At 38.1% G+C, this 13,243-nt stretch overlaps 1 protein-coding gene across 1 annotated transcript in view; it reads left to right on the forward strand.

Moving 5' to 3' along the window:
• Positions 1-13,243, forward strand: part of col13a1 (collagen, type XIII, alpha 1) — a 137,718-nt gene that overhangs the window by 38,524 nt on the left and 85,951 nt on the right. The window contains exons 10-13 of the mRNA XM_069885600.1: positions 1,331-1,357; positions 4,809-4,835; positions 5,945-5,971; positions 11,279-11,335. Coding sequence (XP_069741701.1) covers positions 1,331-1,357; positions 4,809-4,835; positions 5,945-5,971; positions 11,279-11,335 — 138 coding nt within the window. The remainder of the gene's footprint in view (positions 1-1,330; positions 1,358-4,808; positions 4,836-5,944; positions 5,972-11,278; positions 11,336-13,243) is intronic.

A 13,243-nucleotide genomic window follows, 5' to 3' on the forward strand; every position in this document is an offset into this window, starting at 1 on the left:
TCAATGTGGCAGGCACCAAGAGATTTCTTTAGGCAGTCCTTGTACCTTTTCTTTGGTGCACCTCTGTCATGGTGGCCAGTGGAGAGCTCGCCATATAACACGATCTTGGGAAGGCGATGGTCCTCCATTCTGGAGACGTGACCTACCCAGTGCAATTGGATCTTCAGCAGCGTCGATTCGATGCTGTCGGCCTGTGCCATCCCGAGTACTTCGATGTTAGGGATGAAGTCGTTCCAATTAATTTTGAGGATGGAGCAGAGACGACGCTGGTGGAAGCGTTCTAGGAGCCGTAGGTGATGCCGGTAGAGGACCGCCTTTAGTGTCTCATAAAAACCCCTGAAATCACCAATGTCGGCGCTAAGCTGACACAACTACTACCTGATGAAACAGTGTTCTCCGGTCTTCAATTGAAAACACTCACACAACCAGATAAACAGAACAAGAATTATACAGACACACACACACACACACACACACACACACACACACACACACACACACACACACACACACACACACACACACACACACACACACACACACACACACAGAGAGAAATAAATAAATGTTGTTTCATGACTATGAGTCTCAGATGTTTAGTGTGAGCAGTTCCTTTGGTCGTTCAGCATTCACGCTGCTCCTCAACCTGGTGGTGCTGGCTCTGATAATCCTGTATCTCTTTCCTGACTGGAGCAGCTGAAAGATGCTGTGTGCAGGGTGGAAGGGCTCTTCAATGATTTTGCGCTGAATCTACCCTCATAGGCTAACCACCGCCCACCTCCTCCTCTCTGGAATCATGCTGGCAACCCCCCCCCCCCCCTCACTCTGCACCACCTGCAAAACTAGTATATCTTTTCTCAAGGTTTAATGTTTTTCATTTGTCTGGCGTATATCCTTTATCTATCTGTATTCACCCTTCTACAGTAAAAAGACAATTTCAACATAGGCCAAATAGAACTTTGGGCACAGAAAAAGGATAGAATGGAGAAAAGTGGTTCCCCAAATCAAATTGTGAGTCAATGGCCAGAGATTATTGAAACATTATTCATTGGTAGGTATAATCAAAAAGATTAATTGAATGTTAGAGAACACTTCCACACACAGAGGGAAGATCATTTGTAACTGGTCCACAAATAGCATTTGATGCTGGAGAATTATTAACATTTTCATATCATATTTTTATGATTGATAACCATGAATATTTTGAAATTTAGGAAAAAATGATAAGTACAAGAAATTATAATCACAGACCAACTATGATCTTGCTAAATGCCAGAGCAGGCTTGGGGGCTAGCACCCTAATATCTCATTGTTTTATTTCTTACCAAAGGGTGATTCTGGTCATAAGGGAGAAAAGGTAAGTAGGAATTCTTAATTGTTTAGCAAGGATATTCATGCATTGGTATTAATAATAGACTAATTTACAAGGAATATGATGAGAGAGAATATATCACAACTCCCAAGTGCAACATCAATTCAGGATTGATAATGAATGGAAGAGTGGGGTTGCAAAGCTGAAATGACTGCACATGCTTCGACATTATGTAGAGAAAGAGTCAAGGTGCTGTGCATATTTGTTTTAAAGTTCCAGTCTATCCTCTAAGTTGTCGCTGCATAACATACTAGATGGACCTTTTTCTCCTGAAGTCTGACAATTCCTCTGCTCCCTTGTGTATATTGCAATTTGCATAGTCTATAGTCTAGTGTTAAGTGAAAGCAAGCCATAATTCACTCCATTTGTTCCTTAAAATAACATTTTTTTCATTTTTGATGTGCCAATAAATTTGCCTTTTAACTTCTGTTCCTTCTCCAAGACTTCAGCTTTGTTAAAGCCAGGCAGATGTAGCCAGGATGACTGTTTGCAGATGCATGCTCAATATAAGACTTCCTTCTTTTAAGCTCTAGCAGTGCTAAAATATACCCAGTCACATTGCATTAAATGTGACCGCATCGTTCCTCCAAAGTGCTGTTTGTCTTTCTCCATTTTTCCAGTACATACCAATTCAAAGATAAATTGTTCTTGAAATGTTATAACGCATGAGAACAATGGGTTACAGACCAGCATTCAGAATAATGTGGTTAGCACGATCAAAGAAGTAAGTGATTGAGAGAATTTGCATTTTCAAACACATTTTGGTGAATTGTACTGTTTTGTTGGTAAATCCCAGAGAAATAAGTTGGACAAATGACCATTTCAAATTTTTTTCAGTCATGTTACTTGCTCAAAGGAAGGTAGCTTGGTAACTAAGAGACCGAAGGAATAAGAGTTTCTTTCATCACTCAGAAAATCTCAAAACAGACCGTCAATACTTTTATTGCAAGAGGAATCGAGTCCAAATTTAGATCTACCTTTTGAGGCCTAGTTGCGGCTCATAGATGATTCCACTGTGGGAAAGCTCTAGCAAATAGACCTCCAATTTAATTAGCAGAATCAGAATTTATTCTCATGAACAAATCCTAAAATTTGTAGTTTTGCATCAGCACCACAGTGGATTTATAAAAACTACCTTACAAAAATAAATAAAAATAGTGCTCAAGAAAATCAAAGTAGCAGTGATGGGATTTGGAAAAGATCACATATAATTTATGGAAAGATTATTCTTTTTTTGTTAAAACCTGGAGCCCATATTTGGAATAGATGGGGTTGAATTATTAATCTTTTTCCCACACATTGATGGTGTTGCTCCAAACCATGGCAAATAATTGAAGTGTTATGTTAATTGATATCATCTTCTTTCTTTCCTCTTTTTCTTATCTTCCTTTTCTTTTGGGGTAGTTTAGAGGGGGGTTGGGAAGGTTGGATAGGTTAGGATTGTAAGGGGTAAAAATATCATGTATGTATTATGTTTTATTCGTTTGTATTTTTAATATACGACTTATCATGATTAATAAATCAAATTTTTGAAACAAAAATCAAAGTAAGGCATTAGGGTAGAAGCTCTCCTTGTGCCACTGGGTCTTTGTTTTCAGTCTCGTGCACCTTTTTCCCGATGGTAGCAGAGTGAAGAGGGCATGGCCTGGGCAGTAGGGTCCTTGAGGGATAAAACTTCCCAAACTGACATTGAACCAAAGGAGCAGCAATCATTGCATCATATTTGAGCATTGCATGCTCCTGACTGACAAAATTATTCTTGGCTATTAGCCCACCTGAAAATATTTTAAGATCTAAAAATCATAATTCCAATTCCATCTTGGAAACTGATCAAAGTTGCACTCTGAGCAGTTTTTGAACCTTGCTGTCTTTGACAATCATGTTCAATATTTATTGATAAATCTTAAATAATTAACTGGAAGCTGGTACGATGTTGACCACCAAGGGTTGCACAGAATACAAAGGACAAATTGATGTTCAAAGACCATTCCCTCAAGTGAATATTGCCATGCAATCTTTTCAAATATATTTAAACAAATGCATAATTACAAGGATTGAATAGTTTAACCTTCAAGCCTAATTTGAATGTGCTGTGCGCTCTTGGGAGTGAGTTTTTTTAAATGTTGGTTTAGTATTGTGTTAACTAACATTTTTTTTGCTTTATTTTGGAGGCTGGTTCAGTTGCCCAACATATCCAATTTCCTTTAAACAAGATGAATAAAATAGTCAATTACTGCCTGCTAAGTTACTAGAAAGAAGTGTGTGAGTGAGGGGTTTTATAAGAGTAGGAACAGATGGGGAAAAATGACACTAGGGGAAAATAAATGTTCTTCCAAAAACCGCTGCTAGAGGATCAAAGGGAATCAGAGAAAGTAGAGAAAGATGTGAGGTCAGTGTTAGGAGCTACAGGAATCTTAGCTTGATGGGGAAAGGGAAGGGAATGATCAGCTAAATAGATGGCTGAAGTCTCAGTTGCAAGGAAAATCCCATTCTTAGCTTTGTGAAGGTTTATTTACACATTTCTTCCAACAGCACAGTTTCTAACAATGTCTTAAATAAAGACTTTGTGCTGTTCTGTTTCTGGAGTCTATTTTGCATCCCTTTTTACAATGTGCACAATGGTTTGAAGCGGGTATAACAGCCAATAAAATAATTTATCTTTCCTTACAAGAAGTGAAGTGTGTTATCTTTCTCCTTTTTTTTGACACTGTTCCACAACATAATTGGAGCAGGTCCAAGTATGATCTCTACCAGCTCAACTCCAGTGTTCCACTTGAAAATGCTGTGTAGAGTTTTGTTCCCCACATTCAGTCCACCAATCATTTAAAAGAAGATCAAAAAATAAAACTTATCATGGATCAATATTTAGTGCATAATCTGAATGAGCATAATTTTTGTGTACTGGAGCTCTGTGCTGACTTTAATATATTTTTCCATGAGCTTCACTACATGACTTTGAAGTCTTTGCAGTTTTCTGCTTTTGCTCATGATTAAGTTTCTAACACAGTTGTTGTTCATATTTTGTCTTACTCTTATTTATGAACAAATTAAATAAATACATGTATGTTTAACTTAATTTTTAATTTAGACATACAGCACTGTAACAGGCCATTTCGGCCCTCAAGTCTGTGCCGCCCAATTTACACCCAATTAACCTACTTCCTTGGTACATTTCAGAAGGTGGGAGGAAACTGGAACCCCTGGGGGATACCCACACCAATATGGGGAGAACGTACAAACCCCTTACAAACAGCGCAGGATTCAAACCCCGGTCCTGAACGCTGGTGCTGTAAAGGTGTTGCGCTAACAGTTACACCAACCATGCCGCCCTAATTCTCAAGTTCCATTTTTTATAATGCATCATAAAACTTTAAAGATGCCATTTTGATTGAACACGTTAGCACTTAGATACAGCTCACTGTTTGTGTTTGCACAGGGTCTGCGTGGTCCAAAAGGTGACAAGGTGAGCTCATTTTGCTGATGTTACCATTAAATGTTTCAATTTTTGACTATTTGTTTGTAAAACTTGGACCAGATAGACAGATGACAATGAACATAAGCAAAGATGTAAAAACTTTGGGGTAGGAGGGAGAGGAGGGTTCCAGTAAATGATCAAGAAGTGTTTTATGTACTTCAACATAAAGACAAGTTAGGGAGTTACTTCCCTCACAAATTGTGCACCTCTTCAAAAATGCTCCCATTGTTTAAAATATTCAGCTCCATTAGGTTAAACTTTCAGAAGGAATTTTTTATGAACCAACCACAACTAATGGTTAAGAAGCATCACCAATGGCTTCATATGGAAAGCACTGTCTGCCTGTCATTTCTTTTGTGAGACTTACGTACATGTGGCTTATTGAAATGCAGTCATAGTCACTGTAAACAGAATGAGAAATATAATCTATGAATTTTATATATCATTATCCGTAACTATTTGTTTCAGTTGTCAGAGTTGGTACTTTGGCAAAATTTTCACAATGGGGCAGGACTGCAGAAGAGGCATTATGTTTTCCAGACACTGGATGTCTAACAGACTGAACTCAACCTGGAGTTTCCAATAATTCAGAAAAAATTCTGTGACTTGGCAATTGGAGTGAGCAGCACATTACAAAAAAATCAATCTCACTCCCGTTCATCCCATCATCCCAAAAGCAGCTGGCACGCGCACAGCGCGCGCGCGCGCACACACACACGCACGCCCGCACGTGCACGCACTATGAACTCCTACACACACGCCCACACAACACATTACGTCCATTTCCCCAAAGTTCTCTGCAGCATTAGTGTAGATGAGCAAGGTCCATCTGAGAATTTATTATTGCACTGATGGATCATAACTTTAAAAAATTATTAGTGGCATGAACTGTTGTGGATAACGTCTGAAAGAAAAAATAAATGTCAAGATTAGAAGATGTTAAAACTCTAATATTAGTCATGGACCAAAAATATCATGAGGTAAATGGTCCATTTCTGGTCTGTAATATTTCATAACATTTTGTAACTGAATGTTCTCAAGATCCAATATAAAAAAAGTATTGATACTGTGAAACTAAATACTCTTCCATTTTCTAGGGCCAACGTGGAGATTCAGCGCTCACAGTAAGTAATCTATCTTTAAATATCTGATTTCATAGTCACATAGGGTATAAAGTGGCATTAATATACTATGCTTTACAAAAGATTTGCTCACTCTGACAAAAGAGGAGAATGCAAAGTTAAAGTCCTAAATATGGTCCTAAATTTTTAGTTGATTTTTAACAATTCAAGTATGTAATTAATGGTATTTCATTCCATCCATCATCTTTGTTTTAAAGTTATCCAGTTACCTCTCTCAATAATTCACCCTCGCTCATTGCTAGTATTGCAATGCTACTTTTACTGAGAATATTTACCAGTCTTCATGTTGTAACTGTTTTAACTTGAGCTTTGACAGCCACTGGGTAACACTCAACTTACTCAATAGTTTAGAAAATCAGGCCTGGGCCCGAACACTGATTACATTGTGTTACTAACCTCCTATTGATGATCATGTCCAAAATATGGATCTCCAGAATTTAGTAATTTAACTCTGCTGTTAACTTGTCCATATACCAATCTATTCAGTCTGCTGCATGTCTCAACAAGGTTACAATGACAACACTACTTTAAGTGCCTGCTGATTTTCATTTACTCTGAAATAATTAAATTGAATGTATTTATTCCCTTCGTAATCAGCCCTGAAAGACATCTGTAGTTGTGGTTTTTGGAAGCTCACCCTGCGATGACTCATTGCCTTCATGGGGCAGGTCCCTGGTCAAATATTTACATTGGAAAATATGTTTGCTCATATTTTATCATTAGATTTGGATGCTTGAGGACAAGGCATTCTTTTTTTCCACAGTACATTGTTGAAAATAATTACCATTTTTGCCAAATCATGACTTACCAACATTCCATTTATAATTTAGAGTAGACTTATTTCCAGTTAGCGACGTTTCTAACAGCTCTGGTGATAGGCATTGTTTTTATTTTACTCTCAAATAATCTGTATTAGTTCTCTTACCCTATCAATTTCTATTAATTCCACATCTGCAGCTTGTTCATTCAAAGTACTAGATAACATGCGTGCAGGCAATCTGAAGCAGTGTGCCTATTGACTTCACCTTGTTTGAAGCATCATAATGGTTGGTACAATTAGTGTTACAACACCAGCAATTGGGACCAGGGATCGAACAAGTTTGTCTGTAAGGAGTTTGTACTTTCTCCCCTTGTATGTGTAGGATTTCTGACCACCATTCAAAATGTACTGGGGGTTGTAGATCAATTGTGTGTAATTGGGTGGCATGGGATCATGGCTGAAAGGGCCTGTTACCATGCATTTATGTCTAATTTTATTTAGTTTTTAAATTAAATAATTGGGGTTGAGTAAACCACATCTAACCTTAAGTCAGGTAACCGTATCAATCAACCGGTTCAGGTTGATTGAGAAAGGTTCTGTTTATGATTAATCCACAGCTTCACATAATCCTTCCATTTTATTATTGCTGGATGAAGAATTAAAATTCATGCAGCATTCAGATTACAATTGGTGCTTAAAATGAAGGCACCCTTGAAACAGTATGAGTACAGTTCTCTTAACTTCAATTATAAACACTGAAAATATTTCTTGGCATTATTAAAGAGACAGCAAAATGAGCTTGTATGAATATTTCAGTGTTGAGTTTTAACTTTCTCATCATTTAACATAAATAGAAACCCTCTTATTTATTATTACTATTAATATTTTCACACAACATTTATTTTAGGGTTTCTACAAATGTGACATCGGTAAAAATGTTACCAGAGCTTCTAAATGTTTGTGATCTTTAGTTAACAAATGTTTTCTCTGTTGAAACAGTACCTTCTGTTATTCAGAAATGAACTGTTAAAGGCTCATCTCAGTTTTAGTAGGTGAAATGAAATCACCAGTCTCTTTGGAAAGCTGCATTATGGATTGATTGATGGCCAAAAGAATTGTATCATATCTTACGACCCTGTACAGATCCATGACCAGGCCATGCAGAAAGTAGTCCAAATTAGCCCCAGACTCCAAGTCCCTGACATGTCTGGTTGCTTTGACAACAAAAATTGTAGAACTTGTGTTCAAAGGGGTAGTTTATTACTTTATTTTCAAGGCAGTTTAGAGCAATTCAAACTAGATTTATTTGTTATTTCTTGTGGAATAATTTACAGTGTCTTTGAACGGTGTCCATTGAAGGCCCTTATTCTGGTGCCTTTTGCATGATTAATGCAGTGAGAAAAACATATCCTTTGAATCTTTACAGAACATAGGAACATAAGAGAATAAGAAATAAAAGCAGCCCTGGGCCTTTCCGAAAGAATTGTTGAACTTTTAGCTCAGCACTGACCCCATATCCTTTAATATGATTCCTTTACGCTATAAAATTTTATTGATCTCTCTCTTGAATATACACAATGACTGAATCTCCACAGCCATCTTAGAGTTATTTGTTTCTCATCTGTCTCAAACGGTTGATCCTTTATTTTGAAACTGATCACTGTGATACACCCCAGTGAAGGTAAACATCAACCCCCACTCCCATCTGCATTGTCAAGACACTTAAGAATTTCTGTGAGATCACCAATCATCTTTCTAAATTCCAGAGACTAAAGGTCCAGTCTGCTTAATCTCACTGCATACAACAAACCCACCAAACTAGGAATCGATCTAATTTAGAAATGGTTCATCAGAATTTTTTGTTCCAACATTTATAGCTGCATGGAATAAGAGGCCAGCTGAGTTTCGAGCAATCTCTTTGTGAGAGTGAGCCCATGTTTCTCATTGTGTTCTATATGTTAACATAGATGGTGAAGTATTGGAAGCATGTGTCAGAATAACTGATATTTGTCACGGTTGTGTTTGGAATCATTTATACAAATCTTGGTTCCATCACTTTCCAGACAAGTTGCAAAAGCTGCTTCTGTTTTGCATCTCCATTGATGTGCTTTTCAGATCATCCCAAGGGAAAGATCATTTGATTTGTCGTTATTGAAGAAATCAAGGGATATATAGGATTAGTGCAAGAAAATGGTATTTTGATAAAAGATATTATTTAATCTTAACATCTTCACCATAGCAATGCAAGCAAAGAAAGTCTGAACCTTTTTCCCATTTTTTTTTGGAGAATGAGAGTTGAAGTTACTTAGCCATAGCATGTTTATAAGGTTTACTGTATTTAAAAATAAAGCCTTTGTATTAGCTGCTTGATATTCCATTGTTTAAACTCTACAGCAGCTTCATATCATCAACTTTGTGATCATAAATTCTCCCACATTCAAAAAGCATTTTATTAATTTCCTTCCCTATCTGGGCCATCATATGAAACATTCCTTGGTGACGATATTCCTTAAATTCCCATATCTCCCATATTGTTATCTGTCTTTTTCCTTTCTGTTCTAATTAAGATTTTCTTTTGTATTTCACTCACAACATTTTGGTTGGCTTTGTTCTGCATTAGGATGAGTGATATGTTATGCATTGTCTCAGGATGACCTGTCATATTCATGCTTTGCAGGGGTTGTTATATTTATTTCTCAGAGCCTTGGGAAATGTTGTTCTGTAACAGTAATTGGTTTGCAATAGTGGGTCCATTAACAAAGATGGTATAGAATTGGAAGCATGTATCTGGCTGCCTGACTTTTGTTAGTAGGTATACCATATGGATAGAAGAACAAAATCATCATTTTTAAAAGTTTTAATAAAAAGCCCAAAAATGCTAGAGGAACTCAGTGAGTCTCATAGCATTCATAGGAGGTAAAGATATCTAACCAATGTTTTGGGCCTTAGTCCTTCTTCAAGGTATGAACAAAAAGCAGACAGGAGCCTGAATAAAAGGGCTGAGGAGAAGGGGGTGGTGGGGGGTGGCGGGTGGAGGGAGAGCACAGGCCAACAGATCAAAGGTGATAATTGTATGTGGATAGGAGGACAGGAGAGGAAAGGTAAGAATTGATTGGGGATTTTAGAGCTGGGGAAAGGAGACAGAGGGAAATGGAAAGAGAGAGAGAGAGACATATGTAGGAGAAATAGGGTTGGGGAAGAAGAGAGTCTGGGTGGGTAACAAAAACCAGGGAAATTGATGTTAATGCTATCAGGTTGGCAGATGCCCAGATAGAATATGAGGTGTTGTCCCTCCAATTTACAGGCAGTACTCGAGAGCATGGACAGACATGTCTGCATGGGAATGGGGAAGGGAATTGAAATAGGTGGCCACTGAGATACCTATTGCAGCAGACAGAGCTAAGGTGCTGAATGAAGCAATCTCCCAATCTGTACCCAGTCTCCCTGATGTAAAAGAGACCATAACAGGAGTACTGGATGCACTAGATGCCCCCTGCAGATTCACAAGTGAAGTATTGTCTAACTTGGAAGGACTGTTTGGGGCCTGAATGGTGGTGAGGGTGGAGGTTTGGGCACGTGTAGGACTTCCTGTGATCACAGGGGGAGGTGCCAAGCAATCAATTGGTGGGAAGGGAGGAGTGGATGAAGGAATCACAGAGGGAGCAGTCTCTGCAGAAAGTTTTGGACAATCATTTACAAGGCTATTCATATTTGAGTCCCTTCATATTTTCAATTTTTCCCCCTTGTAATGAAACTAGCCATGGTAAACTCTTTGTTACAAGCAATCATTCTTTGGGAAAAGGCTATTATTAAATGAACATTACAAAAATCTCTGGTAATGTTTTTTAATCTTTGATTAAAAAAGTGCCTGCATAAAGGAAAAGGTTCCTCTTGTCCCATCTTGTCTTATCAAATACTCATAAAGACAAAAGAAAGAGGCATTCAGTCACTCTACCCATGCTGGTTCTCATTTTATCAGTTTCATTATCCCTCTCATTTTTTTACTGCCCTCCTACAGTTTATTCTCCCTCTCACATGCCCATCAACTCGCCATTGATCCTTTTCGCCATTAAACTGCAATGGGATAACTTACATTTACGAAATAAACTGCCAGCATGTCTGTGTGATGTGGAGGAAATGGGGTTGTAAAGTATTTTTAAATTGTCATGTGGAAATGTGGCACCCAGTTTACTCAAAACAGCTCAACAAACAGCAACATGATAAACTTATTTTTTGAGGCGAGGAATTAAAAGATAGCAAACCTCTGTGGTGCCACTGGCTCTTTTACAAACACCAAGAGAGCAGATGAGTAATATCTCACCTGAAAGTAGTCACTATTGATAGACAGTTTTCCCTTATTACTTTAATGGATTGTAAGTGTTTGTGCTTTAAGTATGTTGAGTTGGAGTTCAACCCAAAACTTGACTCAAAGGAAAGGAAAGGGAGCCACATTTTTTTGAATAGATGTAGAGGTATGATTCTGTCTGCCCCTGGATAGAATCACTTAGTTTCTATGTTACATTCTGTAGGAGTTCCCTGGGACTTCACTAGCAGCACTGCGGCTAAATCAGATCCTGACTGTGAAGGTTTGTGAGTGCTTTCACCGTCAATAATGGTCCGTCTTACAACAGAGTGGCCTGTGTTCCTTGGAAGTAGCTCAAAATTGGTTTTGTGAAAAACAAATTGGTGAAATGATTCAGAAAAGTCTCTATTCCCGACCTAAATTGAATATAATATACTTGTCTATAATGTTAAATATTCGCGGCAAGTATGATGTTCCTATCGTCCCATGGAGTTGAAGTTATAGAAATCTTATTGTTTTCTCTTCATTAATTGGTAGGCGTTGCCAACTCTAGTTTTTACATAGTCCTGGAGGCTTCATTACAGAGATATCTTCTTCCAATGACACTGCCCCTACACTCACATTATCAGTTGCCCATTATTTCTATCTTATTAGTGACTCAGTTTCCCAAGACCATTTGAGAAAAAAATAAACATCTTTTTGCTGATAAATTAGATGATTTTTGACTAACAGGTCCAATCCTATAAACTATTAAAGTTGTCCTGTCTTTTGAAGGAGCCATTATATTTACACACACGCAGGGTTCGGTGTTGGGGCTGCTTCTTTTTACATTGTATGTAAATAATTTGGATTATGGAATAGATGGCTTTGTGGCTGAATTTTTAGATGATATCAAAATAGGTGGTAGGACGGGAGGTACTGAGGATACTGAAAAGATGCAGAGAAACTTGGATAGATTAAGAGAATGGGTAAAGTGGGGGAGGGGGTAGATGAAATACATTGTTGGAAAGTGTATGGTTGTGCACTTTGGTAGAAGAAATGGATGGGCAGACTATTAATTAGATGGGGAGAAAATTCAAAATTTGGAGATGCAAAGAGGCTTGGGAGTCCTCGTGCAGGATACTCTAAAGTTAACTTCCAGGTTAAGTCATGGTGAATGCAATGTTGTCACTCATTTCTAGAGGGATAGCATTCAAGAATAGGGATGTAATGTTGAAACTCTATAAACCACTTGGTGAGACCTCACATGGAGTACTGTGTACAGTTCTGGGTGCCTTATTTGAGAAAAGTGTTGGAAAGGGTTCAGAGTAAATTAACTAGAATGATACCAGGAATGAAGGGATTAGCATATGACGAATGATTATCAGCTCTTGGACTGAACTTGTTGGAATACAGAAAGGTGAGGGGGAGGAGGATCTCATTGAGGCATTTTGATTGCTGTCAGTCCTGGACAGAGTCGATGTGGCAAGGATTTTTCCCATGGTAGGGGAGTCTAGGACAAGAGGACATAACCAGGATAAAAGGGCAACAATTAGTTAAGAGGGTCATGAGTCTGTGGAACTTGTTGCTATGGGCTGCTATGGAAGCAAGGACGTTGGATGTATTTAAGCAGAGATTGACAGGTATTTGATTAGTCGGAGCATCAAGGGTTATGGGGAGAAAGCCAGGAAATGGGGCTGAGTGGGTGGGTGGATCGGCTCATGATGAAATGACGGAGTAGACTCAATGGGCCTATTTCAGCTCCTCTATCTTGTGACATCAGCGTGATTTTATTCTACTTGGGATTTTATTCCCACCAGCATCTTGGAGATTAATTAGATGTTTCTGGAGACCTCTGGATAATCCTGGAGGCTTGGCAACCCTATTAATCAGTGAGGTTCAGTTTGAATTGGGAGAATTGCATGTTACCAATGGCAGGAAACCATTTCCAGAACACACACTTTGTTATAAGACTGGGTCCACATTCTCTTTATCAAAGCCAGCAACGAATATTGAGGGCAGTACTTTGGTGAAAAAAATCATTTTATTGTTTTATTTTTTTTTTAGTTTTCTTTTCCTGTCATATTTGGCAAATGATGAAAGGTTTTAGATTTATTTTCCTTTCACCAACTGAACACCCATTTATAAATGTTTCTGTTGCTGGCTTTCACTCTGTGATCGAGCTCTGCTGCTTATCTCAACATTCTTGTGT

This window comes from Narcine bancroftii, chromosome 6 (assembly GCF_036971445.1).
Source record: "Narcine bancroftii isolate sNarBan1 chromosome 6, sNarBan1.hap1, whole genome shotgun sequence".
NCBI lineage: Eukaryota > Metazoa > Chordata > Chondrichthyes > Torpediniformes > Narcinidae > Narcine > Narcine bancroftii.